A 21,455-nucleotide genomic window follows, 5' to 3' on the forward strand; every position below is an offset into this window, starting at 1 on the left:
CCCCACAGGTACCGGACAAAAATTGCAACCTCTTTGGAGAGGACCATACGAAGTCATTGAACTTCCGAGTGAGCACACGACCGTGGTCAAAAATGGAAACAGGTTAGAAAAGGTTCACAATAACCGACTAAAAAAATATTCAGATTAAGAGGTAGGGAGCAAAGCACAATTAAGGGTCACCGTACACATACCCAGCTAACTATACGACACTCAACGATGACTGATGATGTATAACTGGTTACTTGCAGAATGCTGGTACTACTATTGGTGTTATGCCTGGCTGGAGGGAGCGGGACGTCTAAGGTCATCCTAGAGAGAATCGGTGACGCGGTCATCACCCAAGGATACTACAGCATGAGGGTGAGTGTGGACACACGAGATATATCAATAGGGCGAATAAACGTGGATAAGGCCACGGCAGCATATCAGTTAATCTGCGGGAACTTTACCGAGCGACTAGGGAGGAGTTCATGTAAACCCCTAAGTGACGGGCTTAAAGCAGAGAACCTTCGTAACAAAGAGTTAGAGGATTTTACTGCGTCATTCTTCCCCCAAAGACATCCAAGAGGGATTTGGAATATATTAGGCGTTACGGACTCAGCCGATAGGACACGAGTCGATGAAAATATGGACAAACTACGTGGGAACGAGGAGAAACTGAAGCAGCTGTCAAGCCACCAAACTTCAGTAATTACTTCTATGTACGAATACGTCAACAACTCGATGCTGACCATCGATCAGAAGACGGTATCCATCAATAACAAGTTCGACGAACTTAAAAACCAAGTCAGAAAGGGGCAGGAGTACTCAAACGGCATCAAAGAAATACTGGCCCTAGAGGCCGAAATCATCGAAATCGGGTTTTTGATTCAAAACATAAACACTAAACTACGACACAGACAAGCATTAGTGGTGAAAGTGCTACTGAACGAAGCCAATATGGCCGATGTAATACTAGAACTAATAGAACCTAACGAGTTACTAGCCAAACTAGAAACGCAAGAAGATCTGTTACCAAAAGGGATATCGCTCCCACGAGGGACGAATGGGGACATAATCCCCGAAATATTTCAACTTATGAAGTTGTCGCGAACGGTGGGCAAAGGCGGCCAGATCGACCTAAACTTCAAGATACCGGTAGTTAAACAAGTTACCTTCGAGGTATCCAGAGGGTTTGTAACTCTCCATCTTAGGGACCACGTAGTGACTTTCGTGCATCTGCGTGAAAACATTATATTAATCGAGCGCACCAGGAAATGGGGATACGTCATAGACACGCAGACATACGAAAAATGCGTGAAGACTCGTAGTCTGCGGCTATGCAGCATACCGAATTTAGAGAAGAACTTAGAGCATGGGGGCGAGTGCCTAACCAATTTATTGTACAAAAACAACCAGGGCGGCTGCGACCAGCGCATCATCAAACTTGACCACACAATGTGGTTTGAAACAGAAAAACCCAACGTATGGCTGTATACGGCCCCTACAACCACCCAAGTCAATATTAGCAACGGAGGAAATTACACCAGCATGTCGGTACTAGGAACGGGCACGGTGCATGTGGTGCCGGGAATGGTAGTAACCACAGACGATATAAGAATCGTACATACAGAAGAGATCGATTTCGGACTAAAGGCCAACCTTGTAAATTGCAGCTTGGATTTCCGACTGCCCATGTTAGAACAATGGAATAAAGAGACTATCCCAACGTTAGGCAAGGACAACAAAATATTCTCATTCCTGGACAACAAGCGCCTGTTCGACTTAGGGGTGGACGTCAAAGACCTAACAGCGGATAGAACCACGTTGGAGAATTTAATATACGCACCGTTAGAACACCCTTGGGTGGGTTGGAGTACACTAGCCACCATTTGTGTCGGGGTGACGGCCATGGGGGTGTGTTGCCTACGTGGTAAAATAACATGCTGCCCCCGCACTGTAGGACGGTATGAGAAAACGATAACGAACAGAGAGAACAGGAGTGAAGAACGACGGCCCCCGCGATTTACGATATCGCAACCAATACCAATGACCGTTATGACTACTATGACCCAGGAAAGAAGGAGCCCCGAAAGCGGTGAGGAGAGGATCGGAAAGCTGGAGATATCTTCCCCTGTTCCAGTGCGAGCAGAGCGCGGAAACAGCACTACATGCACAGTAAGCGATATCGGGCGAAACAGCAGTACAAATACGGTTCCGGTAAACAGTAATCCTGCGACACTATCGGAAAGCGCGCAGGAGATAACTGCACTAAAGAAGAACGTCCGTTGAGACCAAAACGCGGAAACACCTTCCGGCACCAGAGAAGCAACAAATAAAAGGAGAAGCGTCAGCACAACAACTCCGCGAGTCAGGGAAGTCGAAATTCACGAAGAGGAACACGAGTATCTAGAACCCCGGTCGATACTGCCAGACAAGGAAAAGACTGCGGAACCGCAGGGTAGTGACGTGGATATAACTGCGAAAATTTTCGGAACGAATAATAAACTTACACATGTACACAAGAACGTACAAGCTTCCGACAAACCGCGGAGTAGAAACACCTCAAATATTACAATACAATGAAAAAGAAGACGAGAGAAAAAGGATATCAACGATAAACCGAAACATAGACCTAAGAATACGGTACCTAATGGTAAATACATATGTACATATTCACCTTATTAAACTACTCTAAATATAGAGACAAATAGCTATTGAATCACTATGTATATACTAGTCAGCATTCAAAAATAATAATTGAGTTATGGAATACATGACGAAAAATTCGCTATAATACGCTATACTAAAATAGGAACCTAGAATAATCATGCATACGAACAACGAAACGAAAGAAAAAAAATAAAGAATGGAATACAGAAGGAAGAGTAACATATAATACGGAGACACGAGGTCTTATTCAAAAAAAACCTGTTTTAATCCATCTAGCGGTGCAATTGTGCCTTTCTCATTTCTCTAAACTATGGCACGGAGGCTTTTTATGTTCAACATAATTGTGGAAATGTCCTACGGTGTCGACGGTGAAACACTTGAAACAAAAAAATATCATACTCCATTAGCCTAATCAGCATTAGATCAATGTTATCTGCTTGCTAACTCATTTTGTCATGCGGGGATGGGTATGTGAGGAGGGCGAAAGTCTCATGAACGAACGACTCCCCAGCATAAATTGGTATGCTTTGTAATATAGTGGTGGTTTAAAGATGATGGGGTTGAAAGGGAGGGGTATGAGGTGGTGGTCTGAGGGGTGATTTAAGGAGATTTTTAAAGGAGGGGAGTGAACAGTAGAGGAGGGGGGGGGGGGTGTAACCCCTCTCCGTAAACCATCAACTACGCCCCTGTTAAAATCCAGAAACCTTATGCGAGTCGAAAAAAAAATGGCCGGGATTAGGTTGACGTTTTTCAGAGTGATTGCATAACCTTTCTATATGAGAAAGGCAAAAATGTGCAAAATCCAAAAAAGTGAATCTTCGTCAAATTTTTTTCGTGTTTGCATCAAATCTCGACGTTTTATGCACCTTGAATACATTTACCATCAAAAATAAAAATTCTATTTTTAATTTTTCCTATAGTTTTTATGAGAAATTTCTGTGTGGCCGCACTCTGAAACCCGTAATTCCGGAACCAGAATTCCGATCGATCCAAAATTCAATAGCAGCCGATGGGAAGGTTACACCTTTCATTTGAAACTAAGTTTGGGCAAATCGGTCCAGCCATCTCTGAGAAAAATGAGTGACATTATTTGACACATACGCACATACATACATACACATACACACACACATACACACACATACACACACATACACACACATACATACACACATACACACACATACAGACTTTTTCCGATCTCGACGAACTGAGTCGAATGGGATATGACACTCGGCCCTCCGGGCCGGGATTAGGTTGACGTTTTTCAGAGTGATTGCATAACCTTTCTATATGAGAAAGGCAAAAATGTGCAAAATCCAAAAAAGTGAATCTTTGTCAAATTTTTTTCGTGTTTGCATCAAATCTCGACGTTTTATGCACCTTGAATGCATTTAGCATCAAAAATAAAAATTCAATTTTTAATTTTTCCTACAGTTTTTATGAGAAATTTCTGTGTGGCCGCACTCTGAAACCCGTAATTCCGGAACCAGAATTCCGATCGATCCAAAATTCAATAGCAGCCAATGGGAAGGTTACACCTTTCATTTGAGACTAAGTTTGGGCAAATCGGTCCAGCCATCTCTGAGAAAAATGAGTGACATTATTTGACACATACGCACATACATACACACACACATACACACACATACACACATACACACACACATACAGACTTTTTCCGATCTCGACGAACTGAGTCGAATGGGATATGACACTCGGCCCTCCGGGCCGGGATTGGGTTGACGTTTTTCAGAGTGATTGCATAACCTTTCTATATGAGAAAGGCAAAAATGTGCAAAATCCAAAAAAGTGAATCTTCGTCAAATTTTTTTCGTGTTTGCATCAAATCTCGAGGTTTTATGCACCTCGAATACATTTAGCATCAAAAATAAAAATTCTATTTTTAATGTTTCCTATAGTTTTTATGAGAAATTTCTGTGTGGCCGCACTCTGAAACCCGTAATTCCGGAACCAGAATTCCGATCGATCCAAAATTCAATAGCAGCCGATGGGAAGGTTACACCTTTCATTTGAGACTAAGTTTGGGCAAATCGGTCCAGCCATCTCTGAGAAAAATGAGTGACATTATTTGACACATACGCACATACATACACACACACATACACACACATACACACACATACATACACACATACACACACACATACAGACTTTTTCCGATCTCGACGAACTGAGTCGAATGGGATATGACACTGGGCCCTCCGGGCCGGGATTAGGTTGACGTTTTTCAGAGTGATTGCATAACCTTTCTATATGAGAAAGGCAAAAATGTGCAAAATCCAAAAAAGTGAATCTTCGTCAATTTTTTTTCGTGTTTGCATCAAATCTCGACGTTTTATGCACCTTGAATACATTTAGCATCAAAAATAAAAATTCTATTTTTAATTTTTCCTATAGTTTTTATGAGAAATTTCTGTGTGGCCGCACTCTGAAACCCGTAATTCCGGAACCAGAATTCCGATCGATCCAAAATTCAATAGCAGCCGATGGGAAGGTTACACCTTTCATTTGAGACTAAGTTTGGGCAAATCGGTCCAGCCATCTCTGAGAAAAATAAGTGACATTATTTGACACATACGCACATACATACACACACACATACACACACATACACACACATACATACACACATACAGACTTTTTCCGATCTCGACGAACTGAGTCGAATGGGATATGACACTCGGCCCTCCGGGCCGGGATTGGGTTGACGTTTTTCAGAGTGATTGCATAACCTTTCTATATGAGAAAGGCAAAAATGTGCAAAATCCAAAAAAGTGAATCTTCGTCAAATTTTTTTCGTGTTTGCATCAAATCTCGAGGTTTTATGCACCTTGAATACATTTAGCATCAAAAATAAAAATTCTATTTTTAATTTTTCCTATAGTTTTTATGAGAAATTTCTGTGTGGCCGCACTCTGAAACCCGTAATTCCGAAACCAGAATTCCGATCGATCCAAAATTCAATAGCAGCCGATGGGAAGGTTACACCTTTCATTTGAGACTAAGTTTGGGCAAATCGGTCCAGCCATCTCTGAGAAAAATGAGTGACATTATTTGACACATACGCACATACATACACACACACACATACACACACATACATACACACATACACACACACATACAGACTTTTTCCGATCTCGACGAACTGAGTCGAATGGGATATGACACTCGGCCCTCCGGGCCGGGATTAGGTTGACGTTTTTCAGAGTGATTGCATAACCTTTCGAGAAAGGCAAAAATGTGCAAAATCCAAAAAAGTGAATCTTCGTCAATTTTTTTTCGTGTTTGCATCAAATCTCGACGTTTTATGCACCTTGAATACATTTAGCATCAAAAATAAAAATTCTATTTTTAATTTTTCCTATAGTTTATATGAGAAATTTCTGTGTGGCCGCACTCTGAAACCCGTAATTCCGGAACCAGAATTCCGATCGATCCAAAATTCAATAGCAGCCGATGGGAAGGTTGCACCTTTCATTTGAGACTAAGTTGGGGCAAATCGGTCCAGCCATCTCTGAGAAAAATGAGTGACATTATTTGACACATACGCACATACATACACACACACATACACACACATACACACACATACACACACATACACACACATACACACATACATACACACATACACACTCATACAGACTTTTTCCGATCTCGACGAACTGAGTCGAATGGGATATGACACTCGGCCCTCCGGGCCGGGATTAGGTTGACGTTTTTCAGAGTGATTGCATAACCTTTCTATATGAGAAAGGCAAAAAAGGTTAATTCAGAAAAAATGAGAAGTTTAAAATAAAATAAGCAGTGTCTGTCAAAAAAGCAATTTAAAATGGCAGAAGATATAAAGAATCAATAAGAAGGAAGGTTGCAAAACAGTGATAATAAAATCGAATACAAGAGAGGGTCAGATTCAGAGAAACCTGAACCAAACTAAGGAAAAAAAACGGAAGGGCCAGAGTCAAAGGACCTGAGCCGATCACAATGTTACAAAAGGAAAAATATAAGAACGCCTGAGTCAGTGAACCAGAGCCAAAATAAAAGCCAGAGCCAAAAGGCCAGAGCCAACGGACCAGAACTAGAGCCGAAATCAAAAGGGGTCTCGCGTAGTTTCTAAATCTGATCGCGTAAGCTATACTACGATTAGAAACTCTGGAATTGACAAGACCAAAGCATCGAAATGGGAACACATGAATGAATGAGCAAGGGGGGGGGGGGGGGGGGGGGTCGGACCCCTAGAATGACATGGGTGAATGATACACAAGGAAACCGACGCCGGTATGCATGATAAACGAATGAGGTATGAGCGAGTGCTAAAATTTCAGATAGGACGAAAAAGTTGATAAACAAGGACTAACCAAGTAAGGGTAATAGGGGTGAAGAACAGGAATACGAGAAAATACGAAGGGAATAATCATTAGGAGATCGTAGCAGTGAAAACAAGGCAAAAAGTTTCATAATTAAAGAAGAGTGTTAATGGACACTATAATATATGTGACGAAAACGTCAGAAAAGGAAAATTATGAACGTGGGATCAGAAGTTAAACAAATGGCGAGAAAACGCCCAGATGGGAAATATTTTATGAAAAGGGCAAACATGCCAAAACAAGAAAGTTATCAACAAGTTGCAGTAGAGACAGACACTGCAGAAGAATTTCATTTTAAAATTCACAAGAGTCGCAAATCTGCCAAAGTGCGTTATTTTTTTCTATCTTTCTAAATATTATTAGGAGAATTTTGAGTTGGTTTCACAAGTTGCGCATCAGTCCACCTTGGCAATTGCAATTTTCAGGTACTCTCTAGGATGGATGTAGTTGATTATGGTAAGTAAGATTTCAGTATACTTTTCTTTCATAATCGCATGGTTACAAATACCATGTATCTTTTCGGGAATTTAAGTCTTTATTTACAGGTACCCTCCTGGGTCAACCTCAATTGGATAGGGGGAGATGTCGAAGCAACATACACAATAGCCCCAATAGACAGGAAGGAAGATAACGAAGTATTCCCGCAAAAATACTTACCTCGCTTCTACAAATGTTGTCGACTCAGTCTCTACGCATCGCTCGATCGAGATAGAAGTGTTTTGTTTTCGGTCTGTTGGAAAAAGAACAGTGCAGTAATCCGCGTTCAAGGTTATTTTGCCATTCTCTGCCTCTTCGAGGTTTGGACTTTTATTTTCTTTTGTGCGTGTGTTAACCGTTAGGTCACATTCCTCAACCTTTTGTTCGTAAAGCGAGGATTGAACAATAACCAGCTATTTAAGCTGGACTGGTGCGTCGTGGGAAACGAGTATACAGATAAGTGAAATCTACCTTTTTGATACATTTACGGCTTTTTCCCGTCTGCGCGGGTGCTGACCCCGTGCGTTGACGGTGTCGATGGCTTCCTCCCCGGATGGCCAAATGGAGATCGAGTCGACTCCTAAGGCTCTCCCCCGACCCAAACAATATCCAGAGCTCTCGACCGGTCCCTTTGTGGTCTTCTTTCGGCCCAAAACAAAATCGCTGAATCTATTACAGATTTCAAAAGACCTAACGGAACGGTTCTCGGCTGTGATCGAAATAAAAAAGGTCCGCTCAGACAGGCTGAGGGTCGTGCTGACTAACTCAAAGCAGGCAAACGATATTGCTTGCTGCGAGCACTTTACGAAGGACTATCACGTGTATATTCCAGCTGTGAAAGTACAGTCTGAAGGCGTTGTCACCGATGACAGTTTGACATGCGAGGATCTGCTGCAGTACGGGGTTGGCCGTTTCAGAGACCGCTTACTTCAGCCAGTGAAAATACTCGAGTGCAAGCGTTTGCACTCAGTAGTAGTTGCGGGGGATGGTTCAAAAACGTACCCCCAATCAAACTCTTATCGGTTGACCTTCGCTGGTACCGCTTTGCCAAATTACGTCCTCTTGCACAAGGTTCGTCTGCCTGTGCGTCTGTTTGTGCCGCGGGTCATGAATTGCACAAAGTGTAAACAATTGGGTCACACAGCCACCCATTGTAGCAATAAGGCCCGCTGTGGAAAATGCGGGGAGAATCATCTAGATGATTCGTGCAGTAAGAATGCTGAGAAGTGTCCTTACTGTGCAGAGAATCTGCATGATATCTCGGCATGTCCCGCGTACAAACTACGCGGGGATAAACTAAAACGCTCCCTTGCTGGACGATCCGAACGTTCTTTTGCAGAAATGCTAAAGAAAGCTACACCACCAACCTCAACAAACATCTATGCTCACTTGCCTCCTAACGAGGGCGAGGCTGATGACCCACAAGAGGGAACATCTACTAGGGCGCCTAGAAGTTATAGGAAGAGGAGGAACATTTCCTCTCCTAAAGTTCGTTGTAAAGGCCAGAAGGTATCCCTTGACGGGACTCAGAAAGTCACATCTATTGGAAGTGTTGCAACCAAACCGAAGCAATTAGCTCCTGGTCTCGGAGGATTAAACTCAGAGAAGGAGTTCCCAGCACTTCCCGGAACATCAAAAATCCCAAGTGTTCCTCTGTTTCAGTTCGAGAATAATCGCGGCACTGGAATTATCAAACTCTCGGACATTGTGGACTGGATAATAAAAACTTTCAATATAACTGATCCTATTAAAAGTCTGTTGTTAGCTTTTCTCCCTACAGTAAGAACATTTTTGAAGCAGTTGACTGCTAAATGGCCCCTCCTTTCAGCGATTGTATCCTTCGATGGCTAACTCATCGAACGAGGTCACGGATTTGATCACTGTTCTACAGTGGAATTGCAGAAGTATCATCCCGAAAATCGATTCCTTCAAAATTTTAATAAATAATTTGAGTTGCGATGCATTTGCATTATGTGAAACTTGGTTAACTTCCGACATAGATCTCAACTTCCACGACTTTAATATTATTCGCCTGAATCGAGACACCCCCTATGGAGGAGTGCTTTTGGGGATCAAAAAGCGCTATTCCTTCTACAGAATTAACCTTCCCTCGATAACAGGTATTGAAGTTGTCGCTTGTCAAGTAACAATCAAAGGCAAAGATCTTTGCATAGCTTCCATATATATTCCCCCCAACACCGCGATTGGGCATCGCCGGCTACATGACATCATAGAATCCCTGCCTGCACCGCGACTAGTTTTAGGCGACTTTAACTCTCACGGTACGGAATGGGGTTGCCTTTATGATGATAACCGTTCCTCTTTAATTCACAATATTTGCGACAACTTCAACATGACAATTCTAAACACGGGTGAAATGACACGGACTCCTCCCCCACCAGCGCGCCCAAGCGCATTAGATTTATCCCTTTGCTCGACCTCGCTAAAGTTAGAATGCGCGTGGAAGGTAATCCCTGATCCCCACGGTAGCGACCATCTGCCGATCGTAGTCTCAATCAATAACGGCTCAAGGCCATTGGAAACAATCAATATTTCGTATGACCTCACACGAAATATCGATTGGAAGAGCTATGCTGCCGCGATATCCGACAACATCGAATCTACTCAAGAACTTCCTCCGGAGGAAGAGTACAGCTTTTTGGCTGGCTTGATTCTCGACAGCGCGAATCAAGCTCAGACTAAGCCAGTACCCGGCGCGAACATACAAAAACGTTCTCCCAATCCCTGGTGGGATAAAGAGTGCTCAGACGTGTACGCAGAGAAGGCCGCCGCGTTTAAGACCTTCCGGAACGACGGGTTACCCGCTAGTTTTCGACAGTACGCGACGTTAGTTCTTAGTCGACCGTTACCGGTAGTAGACGTAGTTGAACGGCGCTACGCTACAAGTATTTATTTGATTAATTTAATTCAAGCCGCGCGCGATTTTCGAAAAAAAATAGTCAGCATTATGTCGTGCAGTGTTCGATCGTGTTCAATTAGTGATGATCGTTTTTTATGGAAGTGCGAGTTTTGCAACAAATCGTATCACGCGGCCTGTGTAGGAGTGCAACGGCACCAAGAGCATCACATCACGTCTTTTATGATTCCTCTATGCTCGGATTGTCAGCATAATCTTAAAACGGGGATTGACACACGTAAAGTGCTTTTCCAACAGGAGCAGCTCTTTAATTTAATCAAGACGCAAACGGATTCCAATCTTCGAATGGCTGCTGACATCAAAAAGTTGAACGCATTTGGTGAACTGTTCGATAACATTGATCACCAGCTAAAAGAAGCGGTGACTAATGTAAATAATATCACCTGCGCGAAAGTTGATTATGCGGTGTCAACATTATCGCGCACTATGGAAAACAACGCGGTCAATAAGGCCGATGAGCTCGTTGTTTTAAAAAATCATATAACGTCATTATTCAACATATCTATGGAATCCACAAGGAAGCGCATTGAGGAGTACGTGGTGGAGCTCACAACTGACCTGACTCGTGAGCTAAAAAAAATATGCTGCGAAGTTCAAAATTTAAGCGTAATAACCATTGACATGGCGTCTCAATGCAACGAACATACCGGTAACCAGTCGTTTTCTGCTCGTGATGCTCTTGACGAAATAAAATCACAAGCCAGCGCTGTTGGCGACGATATTTTAGACGAAGTAAGGGCAATTGCCGCGACAATTAGTACCCTGGAAACCAGTGTTAATAATGCTCGTTTGACACCTGCGGTGTCTCCCCCCAGTCTGATGGACGAATTGACCGTCGTTTCAAATAAAACTGCTATCTCAGGTTCGCAGCATAATCAAGTGGCAAAAGATGGATGGCGCACACTTGGTTCGAAAAGAGTGTGGCGCTCCGACTGGTCAGAATATGACTTACGTAAACAGCGTCGCATTAAACAACAAAAAGAGAAAGATAAAGCAGCAAAGAGTAAAAAATCGAGAAGAAAACAGGGTACAAGATACAGCAATATCAACAGTAATAACAATAACAACTGCAACAACAAAGATAGCAAGTGCAATAAGAACAGGAACCGCAATAAGTACAACAATAACAATAATCACAACTACAACCAAAATAGAAACAACAACAATAGCAACAAAAACAACAGCTACAAGTCCAATAATACCACCAACAATTTCAATAGAAACAGGCACAACATAAACAATAACGACCACAACGGAAACAGAAACAACAACATTAACAGCAGTAACAACAACAACAACAACAATAATCACAGAATAAGCAACTACAACAAAAACAGCAACAACAACTACAACAGAAATAACAACAACCACAACGAAAACAGAAACAGCAGTTACAGCAACAACAACAGAAACAGCATTTGCAATAGAAACAACAATGGTCTTAATAACAATCACCATAACAATAAACATCATTGTTCATCTTGCTCCTGTGAACGTTCGTGTTTTCGCCAATTTTAACGCACTTCTCAGAGGCAGACCAGGACAAGCATGACGCAACTGGTAACAGCACAATAGTTTTAAACAATATTTTTACGAATAACGAATCACAACCAACTTCTTCGAAAGCCACTGAAATTTTGGTTTACTGTCAAAATTTTAATAGAATGAGGAGCGCCGTAAAGATGAACGAAATCCATAAGAATATATTAGGCTCCTCATTTTCGATAATTCTAGGTACCGAAACAAGTTGGAATGAGGATATAAAAAGTGAAGAGGTTTTCGGTAGTGACTATAATGTTTTTAGAGATGATCGTGATTTACGACTAACCCAAAGAATGTCAGGCGGAGGAGTTCTCATCGCAGTTTCATCTATATTTAATTCCGATCTTATTGTCTCACCAAAATTCAAAGAATTTGAACATGTATGGGTTAAAGCACATATCGCTGATGAAATCCACATTTTTGTCTCAGTGTACTTTCCACCGGACCTAGCTTACAAATCAACATATGAGATTTTCTTTCAAGCAGCTGAAGAAATAATCTCTAATTTTCCTCCAGAATTCAAAGTTCATATTTATGGTGATTTTAATCAGCGCAACTTAGATTTTATTCCTGACTCTGAAAATGAGAGCATTCTACTTCCTGTCGTTGGGGATAACGAAACATTACAATATATGTTTGAGAAAATTGCATTGCTAGGACTCAATCAAATAAACCATATAAAAAATCAACACAATCGTTATTTAGATCTGCTATTAACAAACATTAATGAAGATTTCTGTGTTGATGAATCTCATTCTCCCTTATGGAAAAATGAAACGTTTCACACAGCAATAGAATTCTCTATTTTTGTGCACAAGAATCATAATTTCATTGATTGTGACTTCGAGGACGTTTTCGATTATAGAAAAGCAAATTATGAAAATATTAAATATAAATTAAGCAGTGCTAATTGGCAGTCCCTTTTAAAGAATCAAGTGAACGTTGAATGTGGAGTGGAGATCTTTTATAATATTTTATGGCAAATAATACAGGAGGAAGTTCCACTCACGAAAAAACGACGAAATCATGCATCCAAAAATCCAGTTTGGTTCAACAAGGAAATTATTAATTTGAAAAATCGGAAGCAAAAAGCTCACAAAATTTACAGAAAACACAATAATCAGGATAATTTGGAAAAATACCTTAACATTCGTGACCAACTAACTTTGGCTATTTCTTCGGCACTAACTGTATATAATGCAAAAACTGAAAATGAGATCAAGTCATGCCCAAAAAACTTTTTTAATTACATCAAAACTAAGTTGAATTCATGCAACTTCCCATCAAAAATGTCTTTAGATGGGAAAGAGGGTGAAACTTCAAAAGATATTTGTAATCTCTTCGCAACATTTTTTCAAGAAACTTATTCTAACTATTCAGACAATGATCGTGACTTTGAATATTTTTCTTATTTTCCTGATTATTCAAGGGATGTTGGTGTCAGTCACATTAATGTTCAAGATATCTTGTCTGGTCTCAATGATCTAGATGCCACTAAAGGCTCAGGACCTGATGGAATTCCACCTGCTTTCATAAAGAATTTAGCAACTGAGCTTACGTCACCTTTATTCTGGCTGTTCAATAAGTCACTAGAATCTGGTATTTTCCCAAAAGATTGGAAAAAATCTTTTTTAATACCTATTTATAAATCGGGTAAAAAATCTGATATTCGCAATTATCGTGGAATTGCCATTCTGTCTTGCTTTCCCAAACTTTTCGAATCCATCATAAATAAAACCATTTTCAACCAAGTCAAACATAAAATAACAAATTCACAACATGGGTTTTTTAAAGGCCGTTCAACTAGTACAAACCTTTTAGAATTTGTTGATTACTCGTTAAATGCCATGGATAAAGGAAATCATATAGAAGCTCTTTACACTGACTTCAGCAAAGCTTTCGATAAGCTGGACATTCCCATGTTAATATTCAAACTTGAAAAATTGGGAATCGAGATGAGACTCCTCAATTGGATTAAGTCGTATTTAACAGATCGTCAGCAAATAGTAAAATTCTATGAGATGAAATCTGATATAATTAAAGTTACTTCGGGGGTTCCGCAAGGTTCACACTTAGGACCTCTTCTTTTTATTTTATATGTCAACGACATCTCTCTTATTTTAAAAAACATTAATATTCTCATATATGCGGATGATATGAAGCTATTTTTAGAAATCAGAAATAATAATGACTATAATGTTTTTCACGATGAAACACAAATCTTTTATACATGGTGTTGTAAATGTTTACTGGAGTTAAATGTTAAAAAATGTAATGTAAATGTAAATGCGATAAAATAAGAGATTTAGGAGTTATCTTAGATAAAAAATTAAACTTTGTGGAACATTACAACACAATTGTTCATAGAGCTAGTAATATGCTTAATTTTATAAAACGCTTCGGATATCACTTTCAAGATCCTTACACAATTAAAACTCTTTACGTAGCATATGTTCGGTCTATTTTAGAATATTGTAGTATTGTTTGGTCACCATTCATAAAAAAACACGAAGTGAGAATTGAATCAATCCAAAAACAGTTTCTCATACGTCTCCCAACCTTTGAACGGAACGGATCGTTATATTTCACAGTGGTGTTCGTTGTGTAAATTTCAGTGATTGAAGGTCATCCTTTGTTCGTTCGTTAGCTGCCATTCTGCTGGTGCCGGCAGTAAATCCAGTACATTGTTTTCGCTGGTGCGGAACAATCGACGTTGTTTGCAGATAAGTTTTGCTTTATTTTTTTTTCCTCGTTTGCTTTCTTTCCTTTTCCCTACTTTTACTCTACCTTGTAATCAAATAATAAGACACATTCCCGTTTATATAACGCTCTGCCCTCGTGCTTAAATGGCCGAGGGCGAAATACCATCTGATGTAATCATGGAAGTCCCTGATCCCCCTAATACTCGCATTGCTCCCCGTATAAAGCAGTACCCAGAAGGTTCCTCTGGGCCATGGGTGGTATATTTTCGGACCGGAGAGAAACCGGTTAATATATTAAAACTTTCTCGAGATCTGACTGCTAATTACCCGGCCGTAACTCAGATAACACGTGTTCGGGCAAACAAGATACGTGTTCTAGTGAATGATCTCGGCCAGGCAAACGCGATTGCTTGCTGTGAGCGCTTTACGCGGGAATTTAAAGCATACGTGCCTTGTGTGGCCTGTGAAATCGATGGGGTAGTGTCCGAACCGGGCCTGAAATGCGAAGAACTGTTGGAGCACGGGGTTGGCTGCTTTAAGGACCCCTCTCTTGAACAGATTAAGATCTTAGAATGCAAACAATTGTATACCGCAAACACCGAGGGAGGTAAGACTACCTACTCTCTATCAGGCTCGCTTCGGGTGACATTCGCCGGGTCCTCTCTTCCCAACTACATCCTCCTTGACAGGGTTCGCCTACCAGTTCGCCTGTTTGTACCGCGGGTCATGAGCTGCAGCAATTGCAAGCAGTTGGGCCACACAGCCACATATTGTGGAAATAAGAAACGATGCGGCAAATGCGAAGGAGAGCATGAGGATGACTCTTGCGACAAAGAAACTGAAAAGTGTATTTGCTGCGGGGGCCCTTCACATGCTCTTAAATCATGTCCTGCGTACAAGCAGCGCGGGGATAAAATTAAGCGCTCCCTTAAGGAACGCTCAAGGCGTTCTTATGCAGAAATGCTAAAGAATGCTTCGCCATCTGTCCTGTCTGAAAATCCCTATGCTGGTTTGGCTAACGTTGAGCAAGAATCTGACGACCCACGAGAGGGAACATCTTTGGTTAACCCAGGGGAATCCAGGAAGAGGAGAAATCCAGCCTCCCCTACATTGCCTCGTAAGGGTGCCAAGGTGTCGTCCACTCAGAGTGCGCCATCTACAACCAATAAATCCAACGGAAGTGATGCACAAAAGCCGAAGCAATTTGCTCCAGGACTTGGAAATATTAATTCTAACAAGGAGTACCCACCACTTCCAGGGACATCCAAAACCCCAAGTGTCCCCTTTTTTCAAACAGATACTCAGTCCAGTAGCGGACTAATGAAATTTTCTGACATAGTGGACTTAATTTTCACAGCTTTCAATGTTACTGATCCTCTTAAAAGCCTTCTGATACGTTTTCTCCCTATAGTGCAAACATTTTTGAAGCAGTTGACTACTAAATGGCCCCTCCTTGCAGCGATCGTATCCTTCGATGGCTAAGTCATCGAACGAGGTCACCGATTCGATCACTGTTCTACAGTGGAACAGCAGAAGTATCCTCCCGAAAATCGATTCCTTTAAATTTTTACTAAATAGTTTAAAATGTGATGCTTTCGCATTATGTGAAACTTGGTTAACTTCCGATATAAATCTCAACTTCCACGACTTTAATATAATTCGTCTGGATCGAGAAAACCCCTATGGAGGAGTACTTTTGGGGATCAAAAAGTGCTATTCTTTCAACCGAATTAACCTCCCTTCGACACCAGGCATTGAAATTGTCGCTTGTCAAGTTTTAATCAAAGGTAAAGACCTTTGCATTGCTTCCATCTACATTCCTCCTAGAGCCTCGGTAGGGCACCGAACGCTTTGTAATATCACGGAATCCTTACCGGCACCGCGGCTAGTTCTGGGAGACTTTAACTCGCACGGTACGGTATGGGGCTGTCTTCATGATGATAATAGATCAACATTAATCCAAGATCTTTGCGATAATTTCAACATGACCATCTTAAACACGGGAGAAATGACGCGGATTCCTACACCACCAGCACGCGCAAGCGCGTTGGATTTGTCGCTTTGCTCGACATCGCTACAGTTAGATTGCATGTGGAAGGTGATCCCTGATCCCCACGGTAGCGATCATTTGCCTATCGTGATTTCAATTGCTAACGGTTCAAGACCATCGGAAATAATCAATGTCTCATATGACCTCACACGGAACATTGATTGGAAGAGTTACGCGACCGCGATATCCGTTAAAATCGAATCCACTCAAGAACTTCCTCCGGAGGAAGAGTACAGGTTTTTGGCTGGCTTGATTCTCGACAGTGCGAATCAAGCTCAGACTAAACCAGTACCCAGCACGAATACCCATGGACGGTCTCCCACCCTGTGGTGGGATAAAGAGTGCTCAGAGCTGTACGCGGAAAAGTCCACTGCATATAAGGCCTTCCGGGAAGACGGGTTACCCGCTAGCTATCAACAGTACGAGTCGTTAGAAAGGCGAATGAAGAGTCTAATGAAAGCCAAAAAACGCAGTTATTGGCGCCGGTTCGTCGACGGGTTAACGAGAGAAACAGCGATGAGCACTCTTTGGGGTACGGCTCGACGTATGCGTAACCGTAATAGTACCAACGAGAACGTGGAATATTCAAACCGTTGGATATTCGCTTTCGCCAAGAAGATCTGTCCGGACTCTGTCCCGGTACAGAAAACGTGCCGCGCCGCGTCTCCTCACGATACCGCGAACGAAACACCGTTTTCGATGGTGGAGTTCTCACTTGCTCTCTTATCGTGCAACAATAACGCCCCAGGGTTAGACAGAATCAAATTCAACTTGCTGAAGAATCTGCCTGACACTGCAAAAAGGCGCTTGTTGAATTTATTTAACAAGTTTCTTGAGGGTAACATTGTCCCTTATGAATGGAGGCAAGTGAAGGTCATCGCCATCCAAAAACCAGGAAAACCAGCCTCCGACCACAACTCGTATCGGCCGATTGCAATGCTGTCCTGTATTCGGAAGTTATTCGAGAAAATGATCTTGTTTCGCCTCGACAATTGGGTTGAAGCAAATGGCTTACTGTCAGATACACAATTTGGCTTCCGCAAAGGCAAAGGGACGAACGATTGCCTTGCGTTGCTTTCTACAGAAATCCAAATGGCCTATGCTAACAAAGAGCAGATGGCATCAGTCTTCTTGGATATTAAGGGGGCTTTTGACTCAGTTTCTATCAACATTCTGTCAGAGAAGCTGCACCAGCATGGTCTTTCGCCAATTTTAAATAACTTTTTGCTAAACCTGTTGTCTGAAAAGCACATGCACTTTTCGCATGGCGATTTAACAACATCGCGATTTAGCTACATGGGTCTTCCCCAGGGCTCATGTCTAAGTCCCCTGCTCTACAATTTCTACGTGAATGACATTGACGATTGTCTTGCCAATTCATGCACGCTAAGGCAACTTGCAGACGACGGGGTGGTCTCTGTTACAGGGCCCAAAGCTGCCGACTTGCAAGGACCATTACAAAATACCTTGGACAATTTGTCTGCTTGGGCTCTTCAGCTGGGTATTGAGTTCTCCACGGAGAAAACTGAGTTGGTTGTTTTTTCTAGGAAGCGTGAGCCGGCGCAACTCCAGCTTTTGTTAATGGGTGCAACGATCAACCAGGTTTTCACATTTAAATATCTCGGGGTCTGGTTCGACTCTAAAGGTACCTGGGGATGTCACATTTGGTATCTGAAACAGAAATGCCAACAAAGGATCAATTTTCTCCGAACAATAACTGGAACATGGTGGGGTGCTCACCCAGGAGACCTGATCAGGTTGTACCAAACAACGATATTGTCGGTGATGGAGTACGGGTGTTTCTGTTTCCGCTCCGCTGCGAACATACACTTCATCAAACTGGAGAGAATCCAGTATCGTTGCTTGCGCATTGCCTTGGGTTGCATGCACTCGACCCATACGATGAGTCTCGAAGTGCTGGCGGGCGTTCTTCCGCTAAAAAATCGATTTTGGGAACTCTCATATCGATTGCTCATCCGATGCGACATTCTGAACCCGTTGGTAATTCAAAATTTCGAGAGGCTCGTCGAGCTTAATTCTCAAACCCGTTTTATGTCCTTGTACTTCGACTACATGGCACAGAGCATCAATCCTTCTTCGTACAATCCCAACCGTGTCCGTTTCCTAGATACTTTTGATTCTACTGTATTCTTCGACACATCCATGAAGGAAGAGATTCGTGGAATCCCGGACCATATACGCCCGCAGGTGATCCCCAATATATTTTATAATAAATTCCGAGAAGTCGACTGCGACAAAATGTTTTACACTGACGGATCAAATCTCGATGGGTCCACTGGCTTCGGTATCTTCAACAATACTATCACCGCTTCATTCAAGCTCAATGATCCCGCTTCAGTTTACGTCGCAGAGTTAGCTGCAATTCAGTACACCCTTGGGATCATCCACACTCTGCCCACAGATCACTACTTCATCGTTTCGGACAGCCTCAGCTCTATCGAGGCTCTTCGTGCGGTGAAGGCTAAAAAGCAACTCCCGTATTTTCTGGGGATGATACAGGAGTCCTTGTGTACGTTATCTGAAAAATCTTATCAGATTACCTTTGTTTGGGTCCCCTCTCATTGTTCTATCCCGGGCAATGAAAAGGCCGACTCATTAGCAAAGGTGGGCGCATTAAATGGTGACATATACGAAAGACCAATCTGCTTCAACGAATTTTTTAGTATTTGTCGTCAGAGGACGCTCAACAGTTGGCAAACCTCGTGGAGCAACGGGGAACTTGGACGATGGCTACATTCGATTATCCCAAAGGTATCAACGAAGCCTTGGTTCGGGGGGATGGATGTGGGTCGGGATTTTATTCGCGTAATGTCCCGACTTATGTCCAATCACTACACCATGGATGCGCATTTGCGGCGTATTGGGCTTGCGGAGAGTAGTCTGTGCGCTTGTGACGAGGGCTATCACGACATCGAACACGTTGTCTGGGTATGCGCCGGGTATTGTGACGCCAGGTCTCAGTTAAAGGAATCCCTTCGGGCCCGAGGTAGACCACCCAATGTCCCAGTCCGAGATATGCTGGCAACTCGTGATTTCCCCTATATGTCCCTTATTTATACCTTCATAAAAACGATAAATATCCCAATTTAGCCCCTCTCTTTTATTTCTCGTTTTTAGAGTTTCCTCCTGCCTTGTGGAACCGATCAGCTCCAGAGTGCCACTATGTAACCGCCGTCGCCCTTACCACTACGCCTGCATAGAAGGAAACTGAAGCGAGAGCGACTCGAGGTCCGATGACTTTTGAAGGATTCCCCGCGGGTCCGAAGAATACCATCCGCCAATCCGGTACTCGACGACTTACTAGACTGAGGCGCAAATTTGTTTCGCTGATCCCCCTTTCCCCCCCCCCCCCCGTTCGAGCGAAAGTTGCAAGTTTTGCTCTTCTTTCCCTGTCTCTCCCCTGTCCTTGATACAACTGCTGCTACACTGATGCGGAAATAAGCCACCGTCTGAATATCTTGACCAAGCATAAGTTTTAGTTAAAAAATTCAAATTAGTATTCTGTATTCCTAGTTTTAAGATAGCTATAATTTTTACTCTTTATTGAAACTCTTGTCCTCCATCTTGTAAATAGAATTGAATCCCTAGTTTTAAGATTTCTGTGAAGTTTCTCATAAATATTTGTTCCTCCTTTTGTGTACTAAACTATATTGTTAGTTTTAAGATAACCGTAAAATATTTCGTAAAATACTATTACTCCCTCTCTTGTATATCAAAGTGAATCCCTTGTTTTAAATTTTTTCATAAAAAATCTTTTGGCCCTCTCTTGTATATTGAATCTTATTTCTAGTCTTAAGATAGCTGCAAACTCTTTTTTTCCTTTGTAAACAAAATATTTCAACATTGTAACCTCCTAGTTTTAAGATATCCAAAATGTAAAAACACAAGCATTTGGCACCGCCAAGCTAACGCATTTGTGCCTATCAAATAAACGAAATGAATAAAAAAAAAAAAAAAAACAGTTTCTATTATATGCATTACGCAAGTTAAGATGGACAGTATTCCCTCTTCCATCTTATGAAGCACGTTGTATGTTGATAGATATTCAAACATTAAAAGAACGTCGGGACTATGCTATGATCTCGTTTCTAAACGATATCGTCATGCAGCGTATTGACTCATCTTACATTTTGTCAAAATTAAATTTATATGCTCCTACTCGTCAATTACGCAATAGAAATTTGTTCGCGATAGGTCATCACCGTACAGACTATGCTAAATTCGGACCACTAAACCAGATGATGGCTGTGTATAACGAGCATTGTGAAAGTATTGACCTTACCATGCCCCGAACAAGTTTAAAACAGTTTTTCAACTCTTTACGGCATCATAGTACATAGAAATAGTTTACAGGATAGTATATAAGCAATTAATATTTATATAATGTAGTCTACATTTGATTGACGAAATAAATAAACAAGTTAGACAAGCGAATGAAGAGTTTGATGAAAGCCAAAAAACGCGGCTATTGGCGCCGGTTCGTCGACGGATTAACGAGAGAAACATCGATGAGCACTCTTTGGGGAACAGCCCGACGTATGCGAAATCGAAACAGTACTAATGAGAGCGTGGAATATTCAAACCGTTGGATATTCCATTTCGCCAAGAAGGTTTGTCCGGATTCCGCCCCGGCACAGAAGATCTACCGCGCCGCGTCCCGTCACGATAACGCGAACGAA

The 21,455-nt window shown here is 41.9% G+C and overlaps 1 protein-coding gene across 1 annotated transcript in view; it reads left to right on the top strand.

The window, feature by feature from the left end:
• The first annotated feature begins 234 nt into the window (after positions 1 to 234).
• The window catches only part of LOC131680036 (uncharacterized), a 101,027-nt gene continuing 79,806 nt past the window's right edge, over positions 235 to 21,455 (top strand). The window contains exon 1 of the mRNA XM_058960787.1: positions 235 to 360. Coding sequence (XP_058816770.1) covers positions 250 to 360 — 111 coding nt within the window. The 5' untranslated portion in view covers positions 235 to 249. The remainder of the gene's footprint in view (positions 361 to 21,455) is intronic.

The sequence above is a fragment of the Topomyia yanbarensis genome, chromosome 1 (assembly GCF_030247195.1).
Source record: "Topomyia yanbarensis strain Yona2022 chromosome 1, ASM3024719v1, whole genome shotgun sequence".
Classification (NCBI taxonomy): domain Eukaryota; kingdom Metazoa; phylum Arthropoda; class Insecta; order Diptera; family Culicidae; genus Topomyia; species Topomyia yanbarensis.